The sequence below is a fragment of the Dipodomys merriami genome, unplaced genomic scaffold, assembly GCF_024711535.1.
Source record: "Dipodomys merriami isolate MVZ:Mamm:240054 unplaced genomic scaffold, mDipMer1.0.p SCAF_477, whole genome shotgun sequence".
NCBI classification, from domain to species: domain Eukaryota; kingdom Metazoa; phylum Chordata; class Mammalia; order Rodentia; family Heteromyidae; genus Dipodomys; species Dipodomys merriami.
In genome coordinates, this window is record NW_027206043.1 from 650,601 (window position 1) to 672,556 (window position 21,956).

At 55.0% G+C, this 21,956-nt stretch overlaps 3 protein-coding genes across 4 annotated transcripts; 2 read left to right on the forward strand and 1 right to left on the reverse strand.

Annotated features, from left to right (window-relative positions):
• The first annotated feature begins 1,560 nt into the window (after nt 1-1,560).
• Nucleotides 1,561-7,191, forward strand: LOC138808792 (calreticulin). The gene is made up of 9 exons (XM_069994995.1): nt 1,561-1,717; nt 2,142-2,243; nt 2,437-2,640; nt 3,501-3,595; nt 3,693-3,902; nt 3,990-4,103; nt 4,235-4,378; nt 6,237-6,329; nt 6,418-7,191. The coding sequence occupies exons 1-9, from the start codon at nt 1,627-1,629 to the stop codon at nt 6,616-6,618; spliced, it is 1,254 nt and encodes a 417-aa protein (XP_069851096.1). The 5' UTR covers nt 1,561-1,626; the 3' UTR covers nt 6,619-7,191.
• A 2,126-nt stretch (nt 7,192-9,317) lies between these two features.
• Nucleotides 9,318-16,878, forward strand: LOC138808794 (UV excision repair protein RAD23 homolog A). 2 transcript variants are annotated; one of them, XM_069994996.1, is made up of 9 exons: nt 9,318-9,481; nt 11,541-11,702; nt 11,860-12,044; nt 12,186-12,241; nt 12,361-12,488; nt 12,685-12,763; nt 12,864-12,997; nt 16,420-16,584; nt 16,671-16,878. In XM_069994996.1, the coding sequence occupies exons 1-9, from the start codon at nt 9,410-9,412 to the stop codon at nt 16,782-16,784; spliced, it is 1,095 nt and encodes a 364-aa protein (XP_069851097.1). In that variant the 5' UTR covers nt 9,318-9,409; the 3' UTR covers nt 16,785-16,878. The 2 variants fall into 2 exon arrangements, with proteins under 2 accessions (XP_069851097.1, XP_069851098.1); XM_069994997.1 differs by having other exon boundaries at nt 16,420-16,517; nt 16,669-16,878.
• LOC138808795 (large ribosomal subunit protein mL64-like) lies at nt 16,834-20,834 on the reverse strand. The gene is made up of 2 exons (XM_069994998.1): nt 20,091-20,834; nt 16,834-18,148 (listed from the first exon to the last, which is right to left on the reverse strand). The coding sequence occupies exons 1-2, from the start codon at nt 20,438-20,440 to the stop codon at nt 17,830-17,832; spliced, it is 669 nt and encodes a 222-aa protein (XP_069851099.1). The 5' UTR covers nt 20,441-20,834; the 3' UTR covers nt 16,834-17,829.
• Between the last annotated feature and the right edge of the window lie 1,122 nt (nt 20,835-21,956).

A 21,956-nucleotide genomic window follows, 5' to 3' on the forward strand; every position in this document is an offset into this window, starting at 1 on the left:
TCTACCGCTGAACTACCTTCCCAGCCCCAACAAAGTTTTAAGGCCTGTTCGGTGTCACCCAAGCTGACACGTGTGTGACATAGGACAAGAGGGAGAGTGACCAGCAGGCCTAGGCTAGTCATTTGGGTCTTGGTTGTTTTCCAGAGGGATCCAAAGTGGGCAAGACTAAGTAATGGACTTTTGGGGGATGGGGAGCAGAGTCTTTATTTTCCAGCTTTCCCTATCTGAATTTTTCTGAGAAAGATCCCTTCTCCGGCCTTTTGCCAGCATTAACCCCTTCCCCCATCCCAGTTTTACTCCAGTGTCCTCAATTCTAAGCCCCATTTCCTGTTTGGAAAACCCCTAGGTTTCTTTCTTTCTTATAATAAAGGGAGAAAAGTAGTGTTGTGAATGTCTTAACCAGTGAAGACTCCCGTTTCAGGGGTCCTGCTTATTTCCTTAAGGCCTTATCTTCATGACCATCTGTAGGCAAATTTCTTATTCCCAAACTTAACTCCCAGTCTACTAGGGGTGATGGCGGTTTAATTGCAAAAGTCAGGCCGTTTGTGGGAGACCACAGAACACGGACCCCAACCATTTAGCAGTTGAGGACAGAGCTGGAGCTGAGCTGACAGCTACAGGTGAGAGGAATTTCCCTGCCCACCCCCCCACCCTGAGCCAACTACACCCGCAGTCACACCCTCAAGCCAGCACTTCTGCCACTTGAGTTACACAGCACCACTTCCGACTGTTTTGTTTGGTTTCGGTTCTTTCTTTCTTTCTTTTTTGGTGGTTAGCTGGAGGTAAAAGTCTTTTCTCCCCAGGGTGGCTTCGAACCGTGATCCTCAGATCCCAGCCTCCTGAGTGTCTAGGATGTACAGGCTGGGCCACGGGCGCGCTCAGCAGCACTCCTGATAGCCGGCCTCGGGCCAGGGCCGCCTGTCCCGGGGTCTCAGGAGCGCTTGTAACTTCAGAGGCACACGCGGCACGGCTGGCAGTCGGACCGCTGGTCTGGCTTGCTTCGGCTGGGTGACATTGGGGTACAAGGGGAGCCCCAGGATCTATGACCCATCCCGGTGAAAGAGGGAGAGAAGAGAGATCACGTCCGGGCAGGGCGTTCCCCAAAACCCGGGAGTCAGGCGGAGGGGATGGAAGGGTACGAGGGTGGGGCGGGGGTCCCCGAACCCGGGCGCCCGACTCCAGCGGCCGCTCGCGCGGGTTCTTTAAACGACCAGGTGGGGAGCGGACTCGCGAGGACGCAGGCGGGGTTGGGCTGAGGCCTGGTCACATGACTTCGCCGGAGGGGGCTCGCGGCCCCCCTCCACCCCACCAGAGGGCGTCCCCCACAACGCGTGGTCGACCCTCATTGGCCAGTACTGCAACCAATAGAAATCGGCCATCTGGGATCCCAGCGTTCCGAGGCACAACCGAACATGCTGCTCGGCCAGCTACCCAATAAAAAGGGAGGCTTGTGGCTCTGCACCAATGATAAAGACTCAGGGGCGGGCTCTAAGGTCGGTCCAGGTTGGTGTGAGAGGCGGGCAGATATAAAAGCGGGCAGCCGGCAGCGGCGTCCGTCGGTGCTGCAGAGCTGCTGCTGGAGGATCGTTTTAAAGGGCCCGCGCGCCGCCGCCCCCTCGGCCCGCCATGCTGCTACCCGTTCCCCTCCTGCTCGGCCTCTTCGGCCTGGCTATCGCCGAGCCCGCCGTGTACTTCAAGGAGCAGTTTCTGGATGGAGGTAACGCCTGCTTCTGGTCTCGAGGCCATCTCAACGACTCGGCCGGCGCCCCCTCCCCCTCCCCCCAGCCCGAGCTGCCTTGTCTGTCGCCTGTAATTATCGCTCCGAGGGCCAACACGGTGGCCCTCGGGGACCCGAGCCGCGGGCGATTCCTGTTCCTCCTCCTCGGGGAGCTCGGAGGACGCAGCGGCCTCCCGGGGCGGGAGTAAGGGTTCGCCCGAGGATCTCGAGCCGCTCACAAAATGTCAACCGGGAGACTGGGGAGGGGAGACTTGGGGGGTTGGTCTCACTTTGTCCCGCCCCGCCCACCCATTCCCCCCCTCGCTCAGCCGCCGCTTTGTAGCTCCTGGTGGATTTGGGGTGAAGGGATCCAACCCCGCTGACCTGCCCGCCCCTCTGAGCCACCCCCATCCCCCCTCTCCAGATGATTGGACTTCTCGTTGGATCGAATCCAAACACAAATCAGACTTTGGCAAATTCGTCCTCAGTTCCGGCAAGTTCTACGGTGATCAGGAGAAAGATAAAGGTAAGAAGAGTCTGGGATCGGGTGCGGGTATGCAGGAGGACTTCCTGGCTGTAGAGCTGGAGTCAGCATACTTGAGCTGTGAGGTTGGTGGGGGGAACGAAGTGGGCGAGGTCATCTGTGTGTCCCAGGATGGAGGTCCGCGGCAGGGGGAGGGGCACTCTCTATGGTAACCTCAGTGCTATCCCAATCTTAGGGCTGCAGACCAGCCAGGATGCCCGATTTTACGCTCTGTCGGCCAGATTCGAGCCTTTCAGCAACAAGGGTCAGACGCTAGTGGTCCAGTTCACCGTAAAGCACGAACAGAACATCGACTGTGGAGGCGGCTACGTGAAGCTGTTTCCCGGTAATCTGGACCAGAAGGACATGCACGGAGACTCTGAGTACAACATAATGTTCGGTGAGTGGCCCCTCAGCTGGAGAGAGAGTAGATTCCTTGTAATCCAGGAAGGTGATCTTTTAGAAAGCCCCTAAGTGATCAGACTTAGACTTTTTCTGTAGAATAGCTAAGTAGAGATTTCATGTAATGACAGTTGGGTAGGGCAGTCATTGGCCTAGGGTATTTTCTGAGTTTACAAATGAGCATGAGGTGCTTTAGAGCACTGATTAGTCACTTGCACTTTGGGCCCTACATAGAGCCCTGTTAAGGACAGATTCAAGATCCCAACCTCATCTTTTCAGCTTTAATAGACCTGAGTTTAAGAATTGGGTCTTCTAGGGCTGGAAAGGTGGCTCAGTGGTAGAGCACTTGCCTTGCATGCCTGAGGCCCTGGGTTTGATTCCTCAGCACCCTATAAGCAAAAAGAAAAAACCCGAAAGTGGTGCTGTGGTTCAAGTGGTGGAGCGCTAGCCTTGAGCTGAAAACTGAGGGACAGAGCCCAGGCCCAGAGTTCAGGCCCCATGACCAGAACCAAAAAAAAAAAAAAGTAATATCTTTGGGCTGGGAAGGTGGCTCAGAGGTAAAGTGCTTGCCTTGCATGCCAGAGGCCCTGGGTTCAATTCCTCAGCACCACATAAGCAAAAAGCAAAAAAAAAAAAAAAAAGAATTGGGTCTTCTGGTCTAGTATGGTAACATACAGCTGTAATTTTACTACATGGGAGTGTGGGAAGGCTGGAGCAGGACGGAGAGTCGCTGCAAGACCCCTGTCCTGTCTTAAACGTACAAAAAGGAAAATAAGTTTTCCTTTCAGAAAGAGGGGCGGGGCTGCCCTGTGTTGGCAGTTCAATTTGTGACCCTTAAGTGATATACTTTCCACCCAGGCCCTGACATCTGCGGTCCTGGCACCAAGAAGGTTCATGTCATTTTCAACTACAAGGGCAAGAACGTGCTGATCAACAAGGACATCCGGTGCAAGGTGTGCCTGGGGCTGGCAGTAAAAGGCTGTCCTTCAGGGAAGGCCCCAAGCCAGCCAAGTGGGCGGGGCTCAACTCCCACCTTCCCTCCCTCTTCAGGATGATGAATTCACTCACCTGTACACGCTGATCGTTCGGCCTGACAACACCTACGAGGTGAAGATCGACAACAGCCAGGTGGAGTCAGGGTCCCTGGAGGATGATTGGGACTTCCTGCCCCCCAAGAAGATCAAGGACCCTGACGCTTCCAAGCCAGAAGACTGGGACGAGCGGGCCAAGATCGATGACCCCACAGACTCCAAGCCTGAGGTTGGTGCCTGGGCAGCGCTTCTCTCCTGCCACCTCACAGAGTGGAGGACAGCAAGGCCCCCCTCTGACCTTCTGGTGTACCCCTAGGACTGGGACAAGCCTGAGCACATCCCTGACCCTGATGCTAAGAAGCCTGAGGACTGGGATGAGGAGATGGATGGAGAGTGGGAACCCCCAGTCATTCAGAACCCTGAGTACAAGGTGAGTGTGAGCGCCTGCTAAGAGCATGCACGGCCCTGGGTTGGGACTGCGCAAAGCAAGCCAGGGCTTAGGGCTCTGCTCAGGAGTGTACCCATCCATCTCTGCGCTCACCTTCTGGTTCCCTTCTGTAGGGTGAGTGGAAGCCACGGCAGATTGATAACCCTGATTACAAGGGCACGTGGATTCACCCAGAGATCGACAACCCTGAGTACTCTCCTGATGCCAACATCTATGCTTATGATAACTTTGCAGTGCTGGGCCTGGACCTCTGGCAGGTGAGACAAGCATCCCCCAGAGTGTTAGAGTCACCTGGGAGGCTGGAGGAAGGGACAAGCCTGGGCTTTGAATCCAAGCAGGTCTCTTGCCAAGGTGTCCAAGGTGGTACGTGCATGTGTGTGCGTGTGTGCGTGTGCGTGTGTGCGTGTGCGTGTGCGTGCGTGCGTGCGTGCGTGTGTGTGTGTGTGTGTGTGTGTGTGTGTGTGTGTGACGTGCACTGTTTCTTAGTTTTTTTTTTTCCTGCCAGTCCTGGGCGTTGACTCTGGGCCTAGGCACTCACTGTCCCTGAGCTCCTTTTGCTACAGCCCACTTCCAGCTTTTTCTGTGATTAATTGGAGATGAATCTCAGACTTTTCTGCACAGGCTGGCTTCAGACAGATCCTCAGATCTGTTTCCTGAGGAGCTAAGTCACTACGTTCTGTTTTTTTTTTTTTTTGTTCTGTTTTTTTGTCAGTTGTGGGGCTTCAACTCTGGGCCCTGTCCCTGCGCTGTTCAGCACAAGGCTAGTGCTCTACCACTTAAACCATAGCACCACTTCTGGTTTTCTAGTGGTTTATTGAAGATAAGAGTCTCACGGACATTCCTGCCCAGGCTGGCTTTGAACCGAGATCCTCAGATCTCAGCCTCCTGAGTAGCTAGGATTATAGGCGTGAGCCACCAGCGCCCGGCTACATTCTGCTTTTGTGCCCCCCTCTCCCCTGAACATTTGGAATTGAAATCAGGTCCTTGGGTTTGGTACATGTTTTCTTTTTTTAATTTTTAAAAAATTTTTTTGTTGGTCGTGGGGCCTGAACTCTGGGCCTGGGCACTGTCCCTCAGCTCTTCAGCTCAAGGCAAGTGCTCTACCACTTGAGCCACAGCACCATTTCTTAAGTATTTCTTAGTTTTTCTCTATTCATTCAACCTCCCTCCCTTGAGGTTCTCAAAGTACTTTATACAAATTAGTTCATCAAGCTATTGCCAGTTAGCAGGAACTGGGTTTCTAACAGGCATATTAGGTGCCTAAAAAAGATCTGCACAAAGGGGTGAATCCCCGCTTCACAGATGAAGGAGCCTTGTGCAGAAAAGTGAAGTTGGGAGCCCAAGGTCACGTAGGTAGGAAATGGCAGAGCTGGGGTTTGAACCCCAGGAGTGCAGCCCATCTTGTCCTTTGAACATCAATATCAGCACTGTTTGTACCCTTATTTTTCCTGAAGAGGCAGGCATGTCTTGCTAGATAGCTGAAAGCAGGTCAGAACTCTGGATTCCCTGCTTTATAGCCTCCTGAGGCAGCTGAGATTATAACAGTGTGCCACCATCCCCAGCATCTTTTTATTTATTTATTTTTTGGTTGGTGGTGGGACTTGAACTCTGGGCCTGGGCGCTGTCCCTGAGCTCTTTAGCTCACGGCTAGTGCTGTACCACTTGAGCGACAGCACCACTTCTGGTTTTCTGGTGGTTAATTGGAGATGAGTCTTATACACTTCCCTGCTTTGAACCATGATCCTCGGATCTCAGCCTCCTGAGTAGCTAGGGTGACAAGTATAAGCCATTGGTACCTGGCTGCCAGCATTTTTTTTTTTTTTTTTTTTTTGTCAGTCCTGGGTTTGATCTCAGGACCTGGGCACTGTCGCTGAGCTTCTTTTGCTCAGGGCTAGCTCTCTACTACTTGAGCCATAGCGCCACTTGCAGTTTTTTCTGTATATGTGGTAGTGAGGAATGGAAGCCAGGGCTTCATGCATGCTAGGCAAGCGCTCTACCACTGAGCCACATACTCAGCACCTTGCAGATGCAGCCATTGTAGCAGACAGAAACAGAAGCAGGCAGGTGGAGCCCTGTCCAGATCATCTCACTTCCTCTTCTGTTCACCTTCCCCAGGTCAAGTCTGGCACCATCTTTGACAACTTCCTCATCACCAATGATGAGGCATACGCAGAGGAGTTCGGCAATGAGACGTGGGGCGTCACAAAGGTGGGGCTCGTTCCCCCTTGGGGTCGGGGATGGGGCGGGACTGGCAGGCCGGGGGCCCTGGTGCTGAAGGGACCCAATCTGTTCTCAGGCAGCAGAAAAGCAGATGAAGGACAAACAGGACGAGGAGCAGAGGCTAAAGGAAGAGGAGGAAGACAAGAAGCGCAAGGAGGAGGAAGAAGCGGAGGACAAGGAGGACGAAGATGACAAAGATGAGGATGAAGAGGAGGAGGAGGACAAGGAGGAAGAGGAGGAGGAAGAAGCTGCTGGCCAGGCTAAGGACGAGCTGTAGAGGCCGGGCCACCCGCCGCCAGGGCTGGACTGAGGCCTGAGCGCTCCTGCCGCCGAGCCGGCGCGCCAAATAATGTCTCTATGAGACTACAGAACTTTCTTTTTTCCTAGGCGGGTTCAGATTGGGGGTGGATTTTGGTTTTGTTTCCCCCGCCTAATTTTTTTCTTTTTCTTTTTTTTTTTTTTTTTTTTTTTTTTTTTACTGGTGTTTTGTCTTCAATTCTACAGTCCTCACCCCTGGCTCTGGTCACTGTTGATTGACATGTCCCTTCTGGTCCCCTTAGTTATTTCCCTCCAACCCCAGGAACAAAAGTGTGGAGGAGAAGCCACAGGCTTGAGATTCCATCTGCTCTCCTTACAGCCCAGAGGTGGGGGGGGGGGAAAGAGAGGAGAAAGGTGGCGTGTCCGGACCCCCGGCACTGAGGAGGAATGGGGCCTCTTCCCATCCCCTCCTTTCCTGCCCTGCCCCCAGGACTGGGCCACTTGTGGGTGGGGTAACAGGTTCCAACTTGGCTCACACTGAGATTGTAAGAACTACAAACAAAATTTCTATTAAATTAAGTTTTGTGTCTTCCTCCTTTTGAGTCTCCTTCTGCGAGGAGGATGGACAACAGGCAACTAAAGGTAGCAATTTTAGGGGGGCAGCTTTTTCTGCTGCTAGAGAAATGGCTGAGGCCAGATGCTGGTGCTTCACACCTGTAATCCTAGCTGCAGGGCAAGTGGAAATCAGGATCATGGTAGTCTACCAGCCTTCCAAGTGGACAAAGCTAAGCGTCATCCCGGCTTATGGTTCACACCTAAAGTACATTTTCCACTCCCTATATCAAAAACAACCAGGGCTGAAAGGGCTCAGTAATGCAAAGCACCTGCTTAGCAAGCACAAGGCCCTTGGTTAAAACTCCAGAACCGCAAAAAAGAAAGTGGCCGTTTTCCCCAAGATGACAAGCCAGCCCAGTGGAAGAATGCCTGTTACAACCTCTACTCTTACTCCCTGTTTGAATTTCCCTATCCTTGGTATCAGACTGGTACATTTTGGTAATACCGCCAATTAGGTAGGGAACTTAGAAACAGGTGATGGGGTGGGTGGATGCAAGGGCTAGAGTTGGGATATGAAAAGAAAGACTTGTACCTGGACACATGTGACTCAGGTCATGTGTTCAGGATACTCAGGCTGAGGAGCCTGGTCCAGAGCCAGCCTGGGCAGAAATGTCCTAAGACTTGGCACTAATTAACCACCTAGAAAGTGGGAGCAGACTCAAGTGGTAGAGTGGCTAGCCTTTAGTCAGAAAGCTCAGGGCAGTGCCCAGGCCTTGAGAGTTCAATCTTGATACTGTGAATAGAGTGTGAATAGAGGTGGAAGGCCTGGACTTGAGGGCACTTCTGGGGTTCATGAATCTCTTTGGGGTAGCAGGAGGGGTGGGCAGGAGCTTCTGTCTGAGTTGGTAAAGCCATGAGTCAACCTTGGCACCCTTCTATGCTTTGGGTGAGTGAAGGGAGGACAGACAGGAGCTGGACACACTGGGACAGGTGACTGGTGTCTGCTGGGACACAGGTCATGGTCACTTCAGACTTGGGACGTTGCCATGGTTTCTGTCGGCACCCCACGTTATCTACTAACTGGAATGCAACCAGTTCAAGTGGCAACCCACCCTTCCAGGACCCCTGCCCTTGGTCTGGCCTCTTGTACTTCATTCTCCCTAGTATGTGTTTGGCCAGGGATGGAGAATATGCATTAACAGAAAATTAAAAGGAATTCCAAATTCAATAAAGAGGGCTGGGAAGGTGGCTCAGTGGTAGAGCGCTTGCCTTGCATGCCTGATGAGGCCCTGGGTTCGATTCCTCAGCACCACATAAGCAAAAAGGAAAAAGTCGGAAGTGGCGTTGTGGCTCAAGTGGTAGAGTGCTAGCCTTGAGCTGAAGAGCTGAGGGACAGCACCCAGGCCCAGAGTTCAGGCCCCACGACCGGACCCAAAAAAACAAACCAAATTCAATATAGAGTCCTGCAAAGTTACCATCTTCATACTTGGGGGTATAGTTGGGGGATAATGGGATTTTACTGTAGCAGTTGGAAGGGAGCAAGTTGGGTGCTGATGGTTTAATGCTATTCGAAGAGTTAGGTCTTAGGATCAGTGTTTGAGGCCAGCCTGGGCAGGAAAGTTCGTGAAACTAACCACCAGAAAACTTGAAGTGGAGCTGTGGCTCAAGTGGTAATGAGTACAAACCTTGAGAAAAATTTGAGAATGGGAGGCCCTGAGTTAGAGAGTTCGAGCCCCATCCCAGGCACTGCACCTCCCCACCCCAAGTGAAGAGGGATGGGGGTCACAAAATGTGTCACTCCCAAATTGAGAAGATGTCTGTTGCTTGACTGTTAGGTATCCGTCTGATTAACCTGTAGTTTCAGGGTTCCTAAAGGTTTTTAGGAAGAAGTACAAGTATCTGGAGCAAGAACATGAAAAGTTAACGTCATAAAGAAAACCTGGATGTAAAAGTGGCGACGCAGGAGCCATTTTGCGGTCAAATGACGTCACCGCTAATAAGCATGGCGTCACTCTCACGAGGCCACGTGACTACTGCCTGCCTAGAGTTTGAAGCCTCCTCCCTCAAGGCAGAGTTTGATCTGCGCATGCTTAGTCCCAACGAGGGCTTGTGCGCATGCTCACAAGGCGCCGAGGTGCGCGCGCAGCTTACCCGGAAGAGCTTGGCGCTTGGCGCGGCCGAGCGCTAAGATGGCGGCGGCGTGAGTTGCATGTTGTGTGAGGATCCCGGGGCCGCCTCGTTGCTCGGGCCCCGTCATGGCCGTCACCATCACGCTCAAAACACTGCAGCAGCAGACCTTCAAGATCCGCATGGAGCCTGATGAGACGGTGCGGGCCGGGCCGGGGCCCCGGGGGCGGGGGCGGCGGCAGTGACGGGTGCCGGGGGCGGGGGGCGGGGGGGCCGGGATCCCAACGGGAGGGGCGCGGAGGAGGTCGCGGGCCGGGGCGGCCCACGCCCGGCCTCCCGACGTGCCCGGAGCCCCCCGATCGGCGCTGGCTCGGCCCCACGGCTCCGGGGCCGCCCCGCGGCAGGTGTCGGGGGAGGCCCCGCCCCCGGGGCGCCCGGCTCGGGTGTCAGCGCCCTCGCGGGGCGCGGGAGCCGCAGGCTCGCCTTCCCTGCTGGGCGCCGCGCTGCCAGCCCGGCGGGCGGCTCCGCAGGTCCTCCGTGGCCGAATCTGACAGTGAGGACTTCAAAGAGATGCGGACCGGGGAGCGGGGACAAGGCGGTGATGAGCACGATAGTAAATGTTCTCCGTCTGACTAGTTTTGGTGGTCCGAGTTTGGCCCGTTGATTCTTTCCCAGTCAGCGAGCACTGCCATGTCATCTTGCTATGTCTGCAAAAACAAAAAAGCCAAGCTTGTCATTTGAGGACCCTTCCTTTTACCGATGTGGGGGCCTGAGTGTTAAACTTTGCCACGGTCACGGGAAGTGGGCAGAGATAGCGTTCCAATTCGTTGTGCTTTCCTCTGACAGCCCCAGGGTTTTCACGTGTGTGTGTGTGTGTGTGTGTGTGTGTGTGTGTGTGTGTGTGTGTGTGTGTGTGTGTGTGTGTGTGTGTGTGTGTGTGTGTGTGTGTGTGTGTGTGTGTCCGTGTCCCAGGGCTTGAACTCAGGGTCTGGGCACTGCCCCCTGAGCTGAACTTCTTGTGCTCAAGGCTAGCACTCTACCACTTGAGCCACCGTGCCACTTCTGGCGTTTTGATAGTTAATTGGAGATAAGAGTTCCACGGAGTTTGGGGCTGGGAAGGTGGCTCAGTGGTAGAGCACTTGCCTGGCATGCTCAAGGCCCTGGGTTCGATTCCTCAGCACCACATAAGAAAAAAAAAGCCGGAAGTGGCACTCTGGCTCAAGTGGTAGAGCGCTAGCCTTGAGCTGAAGAGCTGAGGGACAGCGCCCAGGCCCAGAGTTCAGGCCCCACGATGGGACCCAAAAAAAATAAAGAGTTCCACGGAGTTTTCCACCGAGGCTGGTTTCAAACCAAGACCCTCAGATCTCTGGCCTCCAGAGTAGGATTTCAAGTGTGAGCTGCAGGCCTGGCTTTTGTTTTGTTTTGGGGACAGTTTCTGTAGGTAGCCCAGGCTGAGATCTGTGGATTTGGGCAAGTGGCTTAATTTACAATATAAGGCCACTGGGACCCATTTGATACAATTACACTGTGTGAAAATATGATACCTACACCCTTACAATCTGTAGTAGCTTCCCAGTAAATAGAGGTCACTGTTATTATCTGAGGTCAGCTGAGGGGAGAACAATAGGGAGAAATAATGTTTCATTTCTCAACATATTTCCTGTCATCTGAAATACATAGTTGCTTTTTTCCTCCCAATGTTGCCTACTCCATGACAGCAGTGAGTTTTAGGGCCCATGTGGGTGAATTCAGGGCCTCAGTGCCATCCCTTAGTTTTTGCATCCTACTGTAGGAGTCACAGCTCTACTTCTGGTGGTTCTTTGCAGATAGAATCTAAGGGGTTTTCTTGCCTGGGCTGGCTTCGAACTGCCATCTTTACATCTCAGCTTCCTGAGTAGCTAAGATTACTGGCATGAGTCACTAGCACCCAGCTGTTGGGTTTTGTGCAATGCCTTGGCCTCTGTACAGGAACTTGAATGAGCTGAGGTTGCAGCTCATTGGTAGAGTGCTTGCCACTCAGGCCTGGTGGCCCTGGGTTCTATGCCCAGTGCTCAAGACTGAGGACGACATAAAACGACCTCACGGAGTCAGAAAATGCTTGGCACATATAGTACAGGCTTATGAGTAAATGCTCTGTCATGAGTACGCTTGACTACAAAGCTCAGCCTCTGTCCTGGGGACTCACAGCTGGACTCCCTAGAGCAGAAGTGGGAGAGAAGGGTCAGGGCTTGCTATGAACCTCTCTGCTTGTCTCTCCAGGTAAAGGTCCTGAAGGAGAAGATAGAGGCTGAGAAGGGCCGTGATGCTTTCCCCGTGGCTGGACAGAAACTCATCTATGCCGGCAAGATCCTGAGCGACGATGTTCCCATTAGGGACTACAGAATTGATGAGAAGAACTTTGTGGTCGTCATGGTGACCAAGGTGGGTGGATGGCCTAGAAGGTGGGGAGGGGAGGGGGGTGCTGGCAGAGAGCGCGTGTGCCCAGGAGAGATTAGCCATGGGCAGGGCGGGGTGGCCGTGCGGCGGGCTATGGGGGCTTGATAGAGCCTTGCTGACGCCTGTTCTCTTGCTGTCGCAGGCCAAAGCTGGCCCGGGTACCTCAGCCCCCCCAGAGGCCTCGCCCACCGCCGCCCCTCCGGAGTCCTCCACACCCTTCCCGACGGTCCCTGCCTCAGGCATGGCCCAACCCCCACCCACCAGCCGAGAGGACCAGAGCCCGTCGGAGGAGTCGGCCACCACGACGTCGCCAGAGTCTCTGTCAGGGTAAGGCAGGGGCAGTACCCCCCACCTTGGGCCCTCTCTCCCCCCACCCCCCCAATGGCACCTCCAAAGCGCCTCCTGCACCTGGGGGGAGGGGCGAGCCACCAGAAGCCAGGGTCCGATTTCTCTCTCTTGAATTTGCAGCTCTGTTCCCTCTTCAGGTAGCAGCGGGCGAGAGGAAGACGCGGCGTCCACGCTAGGTGGGTGGGTGGTCCCCAGGGCAGAGGTGACTGGGTGCCCACAGCCATCAGCTGGGGTGGGCCCCGGGAGCTGCGGGGCGCCCATCCCTGGTGACCCAGGCTCGCTGCTCCCTCCACAGTGACGGGCTCTGAGTATGAGGCGATGCTGGCGGAGATCGTGGCCATGGGCTACGAGCGTGAGCGGGTGGTGGCCGCCCTGAGAGCCAGCTACAACAACCCGCACCGGGCGGTGGAGTATCTGCTCACGGTGAGAGCCTCACCGGGGAGGCGCAGCCTGTGCCAAGGGCCCCGGGGAGCGGCTGGGTCGGGCTTCCCCCAGGAGGCTGCTGGGAGGGGCGGCGGGTGGGCTTTGAGGGAGGGCACCTGGGGCCTCCCAGTCTCCTGCCAGGGCAGGCCACCCTGGAGGAGGCCTGGGTACGAATATTAGACCACACCCTTGACAGGGAATTCCCGGGAGCCCCGAGCCTGAACACAGTGCGGTCCAGGAGAGCCAGGTGCCCGAGCCGTCAGCCACAGAAGCAGGTGAGCCATGGGAGGAGGGCATAGGGCATCTGGTGTCTGTGTTCTCAGACCCTGGAAGTCCTGCGTGGTGTCTGACCACACGCGTGCTCCCTCCCGCCAGCTGGGGAGAACCCCCTGGAGTTCCTGCGGGACCAGCCCCAGTTCCAGAACATGCGGCAGGTGATCCAGCAGGACCCAGCGCTGCTGCCCGCCCTGCTCCAGCAGCTGGGCCAGGACAACCCTCAGCTGCTGCAGGTGCGGCCCAGGGCAGAGGGGGGTGCTCAAGTGCCGGTTCCCCTTTCCCAAGGATGCCTGGATCGAGGTGTGGGGTGGGTGGCTCTCCTGGGATTCCCCCCCCCCTCCCCACGCACCTCTGCTCCCTGTGGAGGTGTGCTGTCTGGACCACCAGGGAGGCGTGGGGAACTTGATCACAGAATCTTCCAGCTGGGTGTGGGCGTCCTGGGCTCCGCCTCTCACCTGGGTGCCCTAGCAGCTTCCTCTGGGTCCAGCTGCCCACCTCTCACGGCACCTTGGGTGCCTCCACAGGCAGTTCCTGCTCTCGGCTTTCCCTTGTACTCACCGCCCCCCCCCCCCCCCCCCCAGTCACCATCCTCATGGGACAGTCTGCAATCCCGGACCTTTGCGAACACCTGCCATTGTCTGAGTGGGTCTCTGGCTAACTTAATGTCTTAAAAAGTTCTGTTTTTGTTTGCTTGTTTGTTTGGCCAGTCCTGGGGCTTGAACTCAGCACCTGGGTGCTGTCTTTGAACTTCTTTTGCTCAAAGCTAGCACTCTACTGCGTGAGCCCCAGCGCCACTTTGAGCTTTTCTGTGTATGTGGTACTGAGGAATCGAACCCAGGGCTTCATGCATGCTAGGCAAGCACTCTACCACTAAGCCACCTTCCCATTCCTTAAATATGTTTTTTTGGTTTGTCTTTCAGCTGGTCCTGGGGCTTGAAGTTGGCCTGGGTGCTGTCTGTGAGCTTCCTTTTTGCTCAAGTCTGGTGTTTTACCACTCTGCCATTGCCCCACTTCCAGATTTTTGTTAGTGTATTGGAGTTTCACAGTCTTTCCTGCCCAAGCTGGTTTTGAATTATGATCTTCAAATCTCAGCTTCCTGAGTAGTTAGGATTACAGACATGAGCCACTGGTGTACCTGGCCTAGTAAAATTATTTTTCTTCTTCCCCCTGGTCATGGGGCCTGAACTCAGGGCCTGGGTGCTGTCCCTGAGTCCTTATGCTCAAGGCTAGTGCTCTACCACTTTGAGCCACAGAGCCACTTCCGGTTTTCTGGTGTTTCATTGGAGGTAAGAGTCTCATGGACTTTCCTTCCCAGACTGGCTTCGAACTGTGATCCTCAAAGCTGAGCCTTCTGGGTAGCTAGGATGACAGGCTCGCGCTGCCATAGTGAAGTTTTTTCCCTAAGCTTTTGAGACTCCACAACAGCCTTCTCCCAGACCCCTCCCCTCTCTATCCCAGTTGCTTGAACCATGGCCTGCTGGGGACTACACGGGACCATTTCCACTTCGCTTCCGCTCCGCCCAGCTCCTCCTCTGGCCCAGTTCCCCTGCCCACGGCCCACAGCCCGATTGCAGAGAAAACACTTTTCTTCCACATGAATGTGGTCAGGAGTTGACAGAAACACAGCTGCTTCAGAACCTCCAGGGTCCCAACACGCTGCTGTGTGACCTTACAAGACTCTAGGCCAGGCATGGGGCGCACACCTGGAGTCCTAGTACTTGAGAAGCTGAGGTGGAGGTTGGTGGGTAACAGGCCAGCCTGGGTTGAGAGTGAGACCTCATCTCAAAAACAAGAAAAAAGCTGAGTACCAGTGGCTCACACCTGTCATCCTAGCTACTCAGGAGGCTGAGATCTGAGGATTGTGGTTCAAAGCCAGCCCAGGGAAGGAAAGTCTGTGAGACTTTTTTTTTTTTGGGGGGGGGGTCCGGTCGTGGGGCCTGAACTCTGGGCCCGGGCACTGTCCCTCAGCTCTTCAGCTCAAGGCTAGCGCTCTACCACTTGAGCCACAACGCCACTTCCGGCTTTTTTCTTTTTGCTTATGTGGTGCTGAGGAATCGAACCCAGGGCCTCAGGCATGCAAGGCAAGCGCACTACCACTGAGCCACCTTCCCAGCCCTCTGTGAGCCTCTTATCTCCAATGAACCACCGGAAAACCAGAAGTGTGGCGTGGTTCAAAATGGTAAAGCGCTCACCTTGATGATTATTATATTTTTTAATCAGTCGTGGGAGCCGAACTCTGGGCCTGGGCGCTGTCCCTCAGCTCTTCAGCTCAAGGCTAGCACTCTACCACTTGAGCCACAGCGCCACTTCCGGCTTTTTTCTTTTTGCTTATGTGGTGCTGAGGAATCGAACCCAGGGCCTCATTCATGTGAGGCAAGCACTCTACCACTGAGCCACCTTCCCTTGCCTTGATTAGAAAAGCTCAGGGACGGTGTCTAGGCGCTGTCTAGGCGCTGAGTAAGTCCCATGACAGACAAAAATAAAATAATAAAAATAGGTATACTGGGCTGAGGTACAGCTCGGTGGTAAAGCCAGCATGAGGCTTTGGGTCCCCAGGTGCCCCATCCAGTCCCATCTTTGCAAGTTTTAACTGTCACCATCTCCACCTTGGCTTTTTTCTTTTTGTCTGTCATAGGGCTTGAACTCGGCCTGGGCATTGTCCCTAAGCTTTTCTGCTCAAGACTAGAGCTCTACCACTTTGAGCCACAGCTCCACTTCCTATTTTCTGGTGCTTAGTTGGAGATAAGAGTCTCATCGTCTTTTCCTACTCAGATCTCAGCCTGTTGAGTAGCTAGGATTATAGGCGTGAACTATCAGTGCCTGGCTTTTTTTTTTTTTTTCCTCTTGGGTGCCTGGGGCTTGAACTCAGTGCCTAGGTGCTGTCTCTCATCTTTTTTACTCAAGGCTGATACTATACCACTTGGGCCACAGCTCCAGTTCTAGCTCTTTTGGTGGTTAATTGGAGATAAGAGAGTCTTCAAGGACTTTCCTGCCCAGGCTGGCTTTGAACCTCAGATCTTAGCTTCCTGAGTAACTAGGATTATGGGATTGGTGCCCAGTTTACCACCATGACTTTCTGTCGCACTCGAAGGAAGTCCTAACCCTTACCTGGACTTCATCCCCCCTTCCCTTTCTTTGTGTCTGCAGTTCTTGCCATCTGAATCTTCTTCCATTTCTCGTTTGTCCACCCCTGGGCCTTTGTGATTGCTGCTGTTCCACTTGGTAGAAATCCTCCCTCTTCTCTGCTTGTTGGGGCCAGTAACCCCTCCCAACTAGGCCCTCAGTGCCTTCCTGCCCACACCTGCTGTTGAGTGGTCCGTGGACTTGCCCACAGCCTCTCTGTCCTCGGCACAGGAGCTGGAGCTGTTTCCATGGCTACCGTGCCCTTTAGCTGGATTTGTTTTTGTGCTAGTATTGGGGCTTGAACTCAGGGCCTGAGCACTAAAATAAGAAGTCTCAGCATCTTTCTTGCCCTGGCTGGTTTCACACCTCGATCCTCAGATCTCAGCTTCCTGAGTAGCTGGGATGACTGGTGTGGCTCACTGGAATAGCATCTTCTGGGTGTTACCTGATGGGTATAAAAGCAAGGGCTGGGGTGGGAACTCCCGGAGAGGAATCAGGAGCTAAGGACCACTTCCCCCACCCCCTCCCACAGCAAATCAGCCGGCACCAGGAGCAGTTCATCCAGATGTTGAACGAACCCCCTGGGGAGCTGGCGGACATCTCAGACGTGGAGGGGGAGGTGGGCGCCATTGGGGAGGAGGCACCCCAGATGAACTACATCCAGGTGACACCCCAGGAAAAGGAAGCTATCGAGAGGGTAAGAGGCCTGGCAGGGGTGACCCTACTATGGGGCAGCCCCTCCCACCTCCCCCTTCCTGCTCACCCCTGCCCATCTTCCCACAGTTGAAGGCCCTGGGCTTTCCAGAGAGCCTTGTGATCCAGGCCTACTTCGCATGTGAGAAAAACGAGAACCTGGCTGCCAACTTCCTCCTGAGTCAGAACTTTGATGACGAGTGACGCTGGGAGGCCAGGCCGCCCCCCCCCCCCCCCCCCCCGCGCCACAGAAAGTTTTATAAAAGAAAAGAATATATCTATATATATATTCATGTTTATTTAAGAAGTGGGAGAAAAAAATCAAAAACTTAAAAAAAAAAAACTAAAAAAGACAAAAAGCCAGCCCAGGTTCCCACCCTCCTAGAGGGCACCCCCCTCCCCCCAATCTGAGAGGACCTGGGCCAGACAGCTGTCCCCCAGCCCCCCGGCCCAGCCTGCTCTAAGCTGCTGGCAGGGCCAGGAGGCGACAGATGGACCCGTCTTGGCCTCTGTCCCAGCTCTGTAGCCAGATGGAGAGGCGGCTGCTCGCTTCCCCATCTCCCCCCACGCTCCCCCACAAAGTACCCCTGCCCCGCCCGCTGCAGGATGAGGGGAAGCTGGAACCCCGAACTTTGCTCCTCCACTTGGAGTAGCTCAAGTCTTTCCATCTGGGGGGAGCCCCAAGAGGCCCCAGGCCCCACCCTCCCGGCCTTGGCCTCCAGCCTGGGAATGAAGGAACATCAGCTCTGGAGGCCAAGGCCAGCTCCACCCCAGACAGAACCGCGTCTCTGATGAAGGTTTTGAAGTGAATAAAAGTTTTAAAAAACCAGCCCTCACAATGGTTCGTGCCTGCCGGGGGTTGGCGATGCCAGCTTGCCCAGAGCCGAGGCTGGCTGGCACGCCTGACTTGGGAAGGTGGGGAAGGGGAGAGGGCTGGCGAGCCCCTGCAGATGGGGGGCTCCAGCCTGGCCTCGAGGGTTGCTGCTCCCCCCCCCCACAGTCTGCTTTGGCTACACTTCCCCCCTGGTAATTGGCTAATTACTGGAGATTAATGTTGGTAAACAGAAGCCTTCGGCACTGCCATCTGCTCCCCCATTATTTGCCTAGCCATCCCGTGCTCTCCCTCTGAAGCTCCAGCTCTCTGTGGGGACTCCCGTCCCCCGGGTGTTGGGGAAGGAACAGAGAAGCCACAGAGCCCTTTGCTGGGGGGGATGGGGACGGGGACAGGCCTTTATTGAGAAAGCACAGCTCAGGAGCTGGGTGTCCCAGAGGCTGCTGGGTCCTGGGCTGCAACGGTAGCCAAAGCGGCAGCCCGCGCCTCCTGCTTCTGCTTCTGCTTCTGCTCCTTCAGGCGCTTGCGCTCCTGCTTCTCTAGGTCCTGCAGCAGCTCCTGGAAGCGGGCGCTCCTCGGGTCCACGTGATAGCCCAGGCGCTCCTGGGCCTCGGCCTGCAGCCGGGCCTTCCTCTCCTTGTCGGCCTGGGCCTTCTCCCAGCGCTCCCGCTTCTGCCGTCGCCAGTCCTCAATCAGCAGCGGCATCTGGGCCATGCACTCTGCGATGTGCTGCTCCCTGCGGGAGAGGAGGGTGGGGGTGAGGGCGGACGGACCCCATCTCCCCACGGCCTCCTCCACAGCCTGCCTCTCCCCACAAGGTAGGCCAAGCCCCAATGACTCCCAGGGGCCACAGCCTTCCACCTGCCATTCATTCTAGACTTCTCCGAGCACCTGCTGTATGCTCCACTCACTGGGCACCGGTATGTCCCGAACATTTCACAGAGCACTGACGGTGTGCCAAGGACTTCTTTGAGCACTTACTGTATGCTCTAGACTTGTCCGAGCAACCTACTGTATGCCCAGACATCACTGAAAAACCACTGCACGCTCACAGACTTCTCTGAGCACTAACTGTATGCCTTAGGGTTCTCCAGAGCATGTATTGCTATGTCCCACAGACTTTTTTTTTTTTTGCCAGTCAGACCTGGGGCTTGAACTCAGGCCCTGGGCACTGTCCTTGAGCTTTTTGCTCAAGTCTCTACCACTTGAGCCACAGTGCCACTTCCAGCCTTTCTGTTTATGTGACACGGAGGAACCCAGGGCTTCATACGTGTTAAGCAAGCACTCTACCACTAAGCCACGTTCCCAGACCACCCCCAGACTTCTTTGAACACGCAGTGTATACCAGCCCAAATCTAGGCACAGGAGTGAAGGCAAGAAACAGACTGACTCCCTCCAGCTCTGTGGGTCTGTAGCTACCTTGCAGCTCCATTTTAAGGATTAGGAACTTGACACTGGAGGAAGCATGCACCCAGGGCCACGGCATCAGCTCAGGATGAGCAAATAGGGGAGACCCACTCTTTTTCTCTTTGCTAACAGGACTCAGATCCAGGACACCTGACTCCACTTTCCCAGGTCTGCTGTTTCCTTAACTCTAAAATGCACTTTGTCTCCCAAGGCTACAGGGAGACAGGGAAAGTAAACTTCCCAGCAACAAAGAACCTGGCCCTTCCCCCAAGGTAGTGCTGTAGGCCACATGACCATGGAAATGTCTCCATTTTCCACTTAGATTGAATCTCTAACGCCTGCTCTGGATCCCCGACTTCCCCCACCACCCCACTGCCCACACTTCCCATCTCCTCCATCCCACAACAGCCTCCTGGATGTGCCTTAAGGAATGATTCTACCTCAGGACCTTTGTGCCCACTGCTCCCTATAGTGGAAGTACCCCTAATAATGCTGAGTTATCCAGGGCCCAGCTAGAACATCACCTGCTCAGAGAAGGCATAGAGTTCCTGAACCTCAAAATCCTGACATGCACTCCTCACCCATCCAGTGGCTGTCTGAAACTTGTCTGTTTTGTGAGCCAGTGGCTCACACCTTCCTTTGATCCTAGCTACACAGGAGGCTGAGATCTGAGGATCATGGTTAGAAGCCAGACTAGGCAGGTAACTTTGTTTATAACGTTTATAACGTTTTTTTGCCAGGCCCAGGGCTTGAACTCTTGAGCTTTTTCCTCAAGGCTAGCACCACTTGAACCACAGCGCCGCTTCTGACTTTTTCTGTGTATGTGGTACTGAGTCATTGAACCCGGGGCCTCATGCATGCTAGCCAAACACTACCACTGAGCCACCTTCCCAGCCCTCGTGAGGCTCTTTTTATCTCCAATAACCTACCAAAATGCTAGAAACGGAGCTGTGGCTCAAGCGGTCAGTGTCAGCCTTGAGCAAGAAAGCTCAGGGACAGTTCCTAGGCCCTGAGTTCAAGCCCCAGGACTGGTGCGCGCACGCACACACGCACGCAAACCCACACATGCACGCACACACACACAGTCTTGGGACAGCTCCTAGGCCCTGAGTTCAAGCCCCAGGACTCGCACACGCACACGCACACACAGTCTGTCTCGTTCCCAGCCGCATCCTCAGCGCCCCGGCCGTGCACAGAAAAAAATTGGCAGACGCGGCCCCCAAGCAGGCGCATGCGCAGACCCCCGCGCACGCGCGCACGCGCGCACGCACCTGGCCCGCCGCTTCTGCTCCTGGGCCAGCTGCCGCGCCCGCAGCGACTCCTGCATGGTCGCCAGGCTCGGCTGCCACTCGCGCTCCTCGGCCTCCAGCTCGTCCAGCTGCTCCGGCGACGGCCACAGCGAGCCGGGGGCCACCCCGGAGGCGGCGCCGTGCCGCGCGAACTGCTTGGCTGCGTAGCGCGGCCCCAGCTGCCACTTCGGGGTCAGAGGGTTCTCCGGGTCGGGCCACCAGGGCCCGGGCGAGCGGCGCGGGGGCGCGGGCGCGCGGTAGCCGCGGGAGCCGCGGCCCCAGGCCGCCGCCAGCCCGAGCAGGCCGCGCGCGGGCCGCACGGGCGCCGCCATCTTGGCCCTCGGGGTCCTCGCGGGCGGCCGGCTGCCCACGGCGCTGCCTGCGCTCACGCACGGCCGCCGGGCCCGGCAGCGCGAGGGGCAGCCCGCGCCGCGGCTCCGGCGAAGGGGGCTTTTGGATGCAGTCTGTGTTTTACGCAGTGTCCACGTCTTACTCCGTCGGTGGTGTTGGCAGTCGTCGTGTGTTCCTTTTGTGCGTGCCTGTCCCGGGCTCGAGCTCAGGCCTGGGCGCTGTCTCTGAGCGCGCTACCCCTTGGGCCGCAGCGCCACTTCCGGTCCTGGGTTGCAGCTCCGACCCTGCTCAGTTCATCAACAGTAAGGCGGGAAAACCGTCGCCAGGAGCTGGCGGCTCGCGCCTGGACTGGCTGGCACACACACTGACCGCAAGACACTAAAATCAAAGTCAGTGTCTTAGTTCAGCGCAGTGGTTGGTTAACATGCACGAAGCCAGGTGCCATCCCAGCACACAGACAGAAGACGACAAAACAAACGGGCCCGGCAGGGTTACGCGTTCCAGTAATCCCAGCACCAGGTCAAGAGAGGGAGAAGGATAGTGAGTTCCAGCACGTTCCTCCAAAACACGGAACGAGAAAGGGAGTTAGGGAGGAAAGGAACTTATGTTTGCACACCAGTTTTCCATGCCTTGTTACTTACCTGCAGTCAGTCCGTGGGAACAAAGTACAAAGTATATTTTCAGTTAACATGGAATGTATCAGGCTTGTGTCAGAGTACAATTTACTTTTCTCACTTAATCTCCTTTTTTTCCCATGTGGGTTCTTCTAGGTTTATAGAACATACTTTGTAACTGTGTTTTGCCCACTGAGGTCAGGGAAGCATTATTTCATTATTATTGGTGTGTGTGTGCGCGCGCTCACACATGCCAGTACTGGGGATTGGTCTTAGGCTTGGTACTTGCTGGTGGCACTGGAACCCATGATCAGCGAAAGGAACCTTTATTAGCTGCGGTGACTTCCCTTCACTACACCAAGACAGTGATGGACAGCAATAAATTCAAATAGCTCAGGGTATTTAAAAGCAAGCTCCAGGGCGTGTGGGGGTGGGGTGGGAGGAGACAGGACCACTCACAGGTGGCCAGTGATAGTTTCTCCATCGGCAAAGTTACAGAAGCAGAGCTAGCAGTTAGTGATTACAAAATGGCGATTATGATTCCAGTCATTTCAATAACCAAAGCCATAAGTCCTTATCCCACATCTTCCCATCAAAGAAGCAAGTTAGTGAAATAGCAATTATCGTCTCTTAAGCAAAAGTAGTAAGTCAGCCAAGCAAAAACCACATTCCAACACTTCTTATCACATCCCAAATCAAACCACTTTCCAGGTTTTCTGGCTCTTTCTGAGTTTTGCTGTTATTCACCCAATTCCAGTAATTCGTGTTAAACTCAGTCAATTACTTCAGCCTTTATCTTTGGATCTTTTTAATGACTTAGCCTGGAGTCTTTTCTCTACAGGGAGATCCTGCCTTTCAAGTTTGGCCCTATTCTTTTTTCTTT

Excerpts from the sequence above, each read along its gene's own strand:
- LOC138808792 (XM_069994995.1), top strand. The coding sequence starts at position 1,627 with ATGCTGCTACCCGTTCCCCTCCTGCTCGGCCTCTTCGGCCTGGCTATC. Across the intron at positions 4,104-4,234 it reads TTCAGAACCCTGAGTACAAG|GGTGAGTGGAAGCCACGGCA; the intron begins GTGAGTGTGAGC and ends TCCCTTCTGTAG. Across the intron at positions 6,330-6,417 it reads AGACGTGGGGCGTCACAAAG|GCAGCAGAAAAGCAGATGAA; the intron begins GTGGGGCTCGTT and ends ATCTGTTCTCAG.
- LOC138808794 (XM_069994996.1), top strand. The coding sequence starts at position 9,410 with ATGGCCGTCACCATCACGCTCAAAACACTGCAGCAGCAGACCTTCAAG. Across the intron at positions 11,703-11,859 it reads TGGTCGTCATGGTGACCAAG|GCCAAAGCTGGCCCGGGTAC; the intron begins GTGGGTGGATGG and ends TTGCTGTCGCAG. Across the intron at positions 12,998-16,419 it reads ACAACCCTCAGCTGCTGCAG|CAAATCAGCCGGCACCAGGA; the intron begins GTGCGGCCCAGG and ends CCCCTCCCACAG.
- LOC138808795 (XM_069994998.1), bottom strand. The coding sequence starts at position 20,440 with ATGGCGGCGCCCGTGCGGCCCGCGCGCGGCCTGCTCGGGCTGGCGGCG. Across the intron at positions 18,149-20,090 it reads GAGCAGAAGCGGCGGGCCAG|GGAGCAGCACATCGCAGAGT; the intron begins GTGCGTGCGCGC and ends CCTCTCCCGCAG.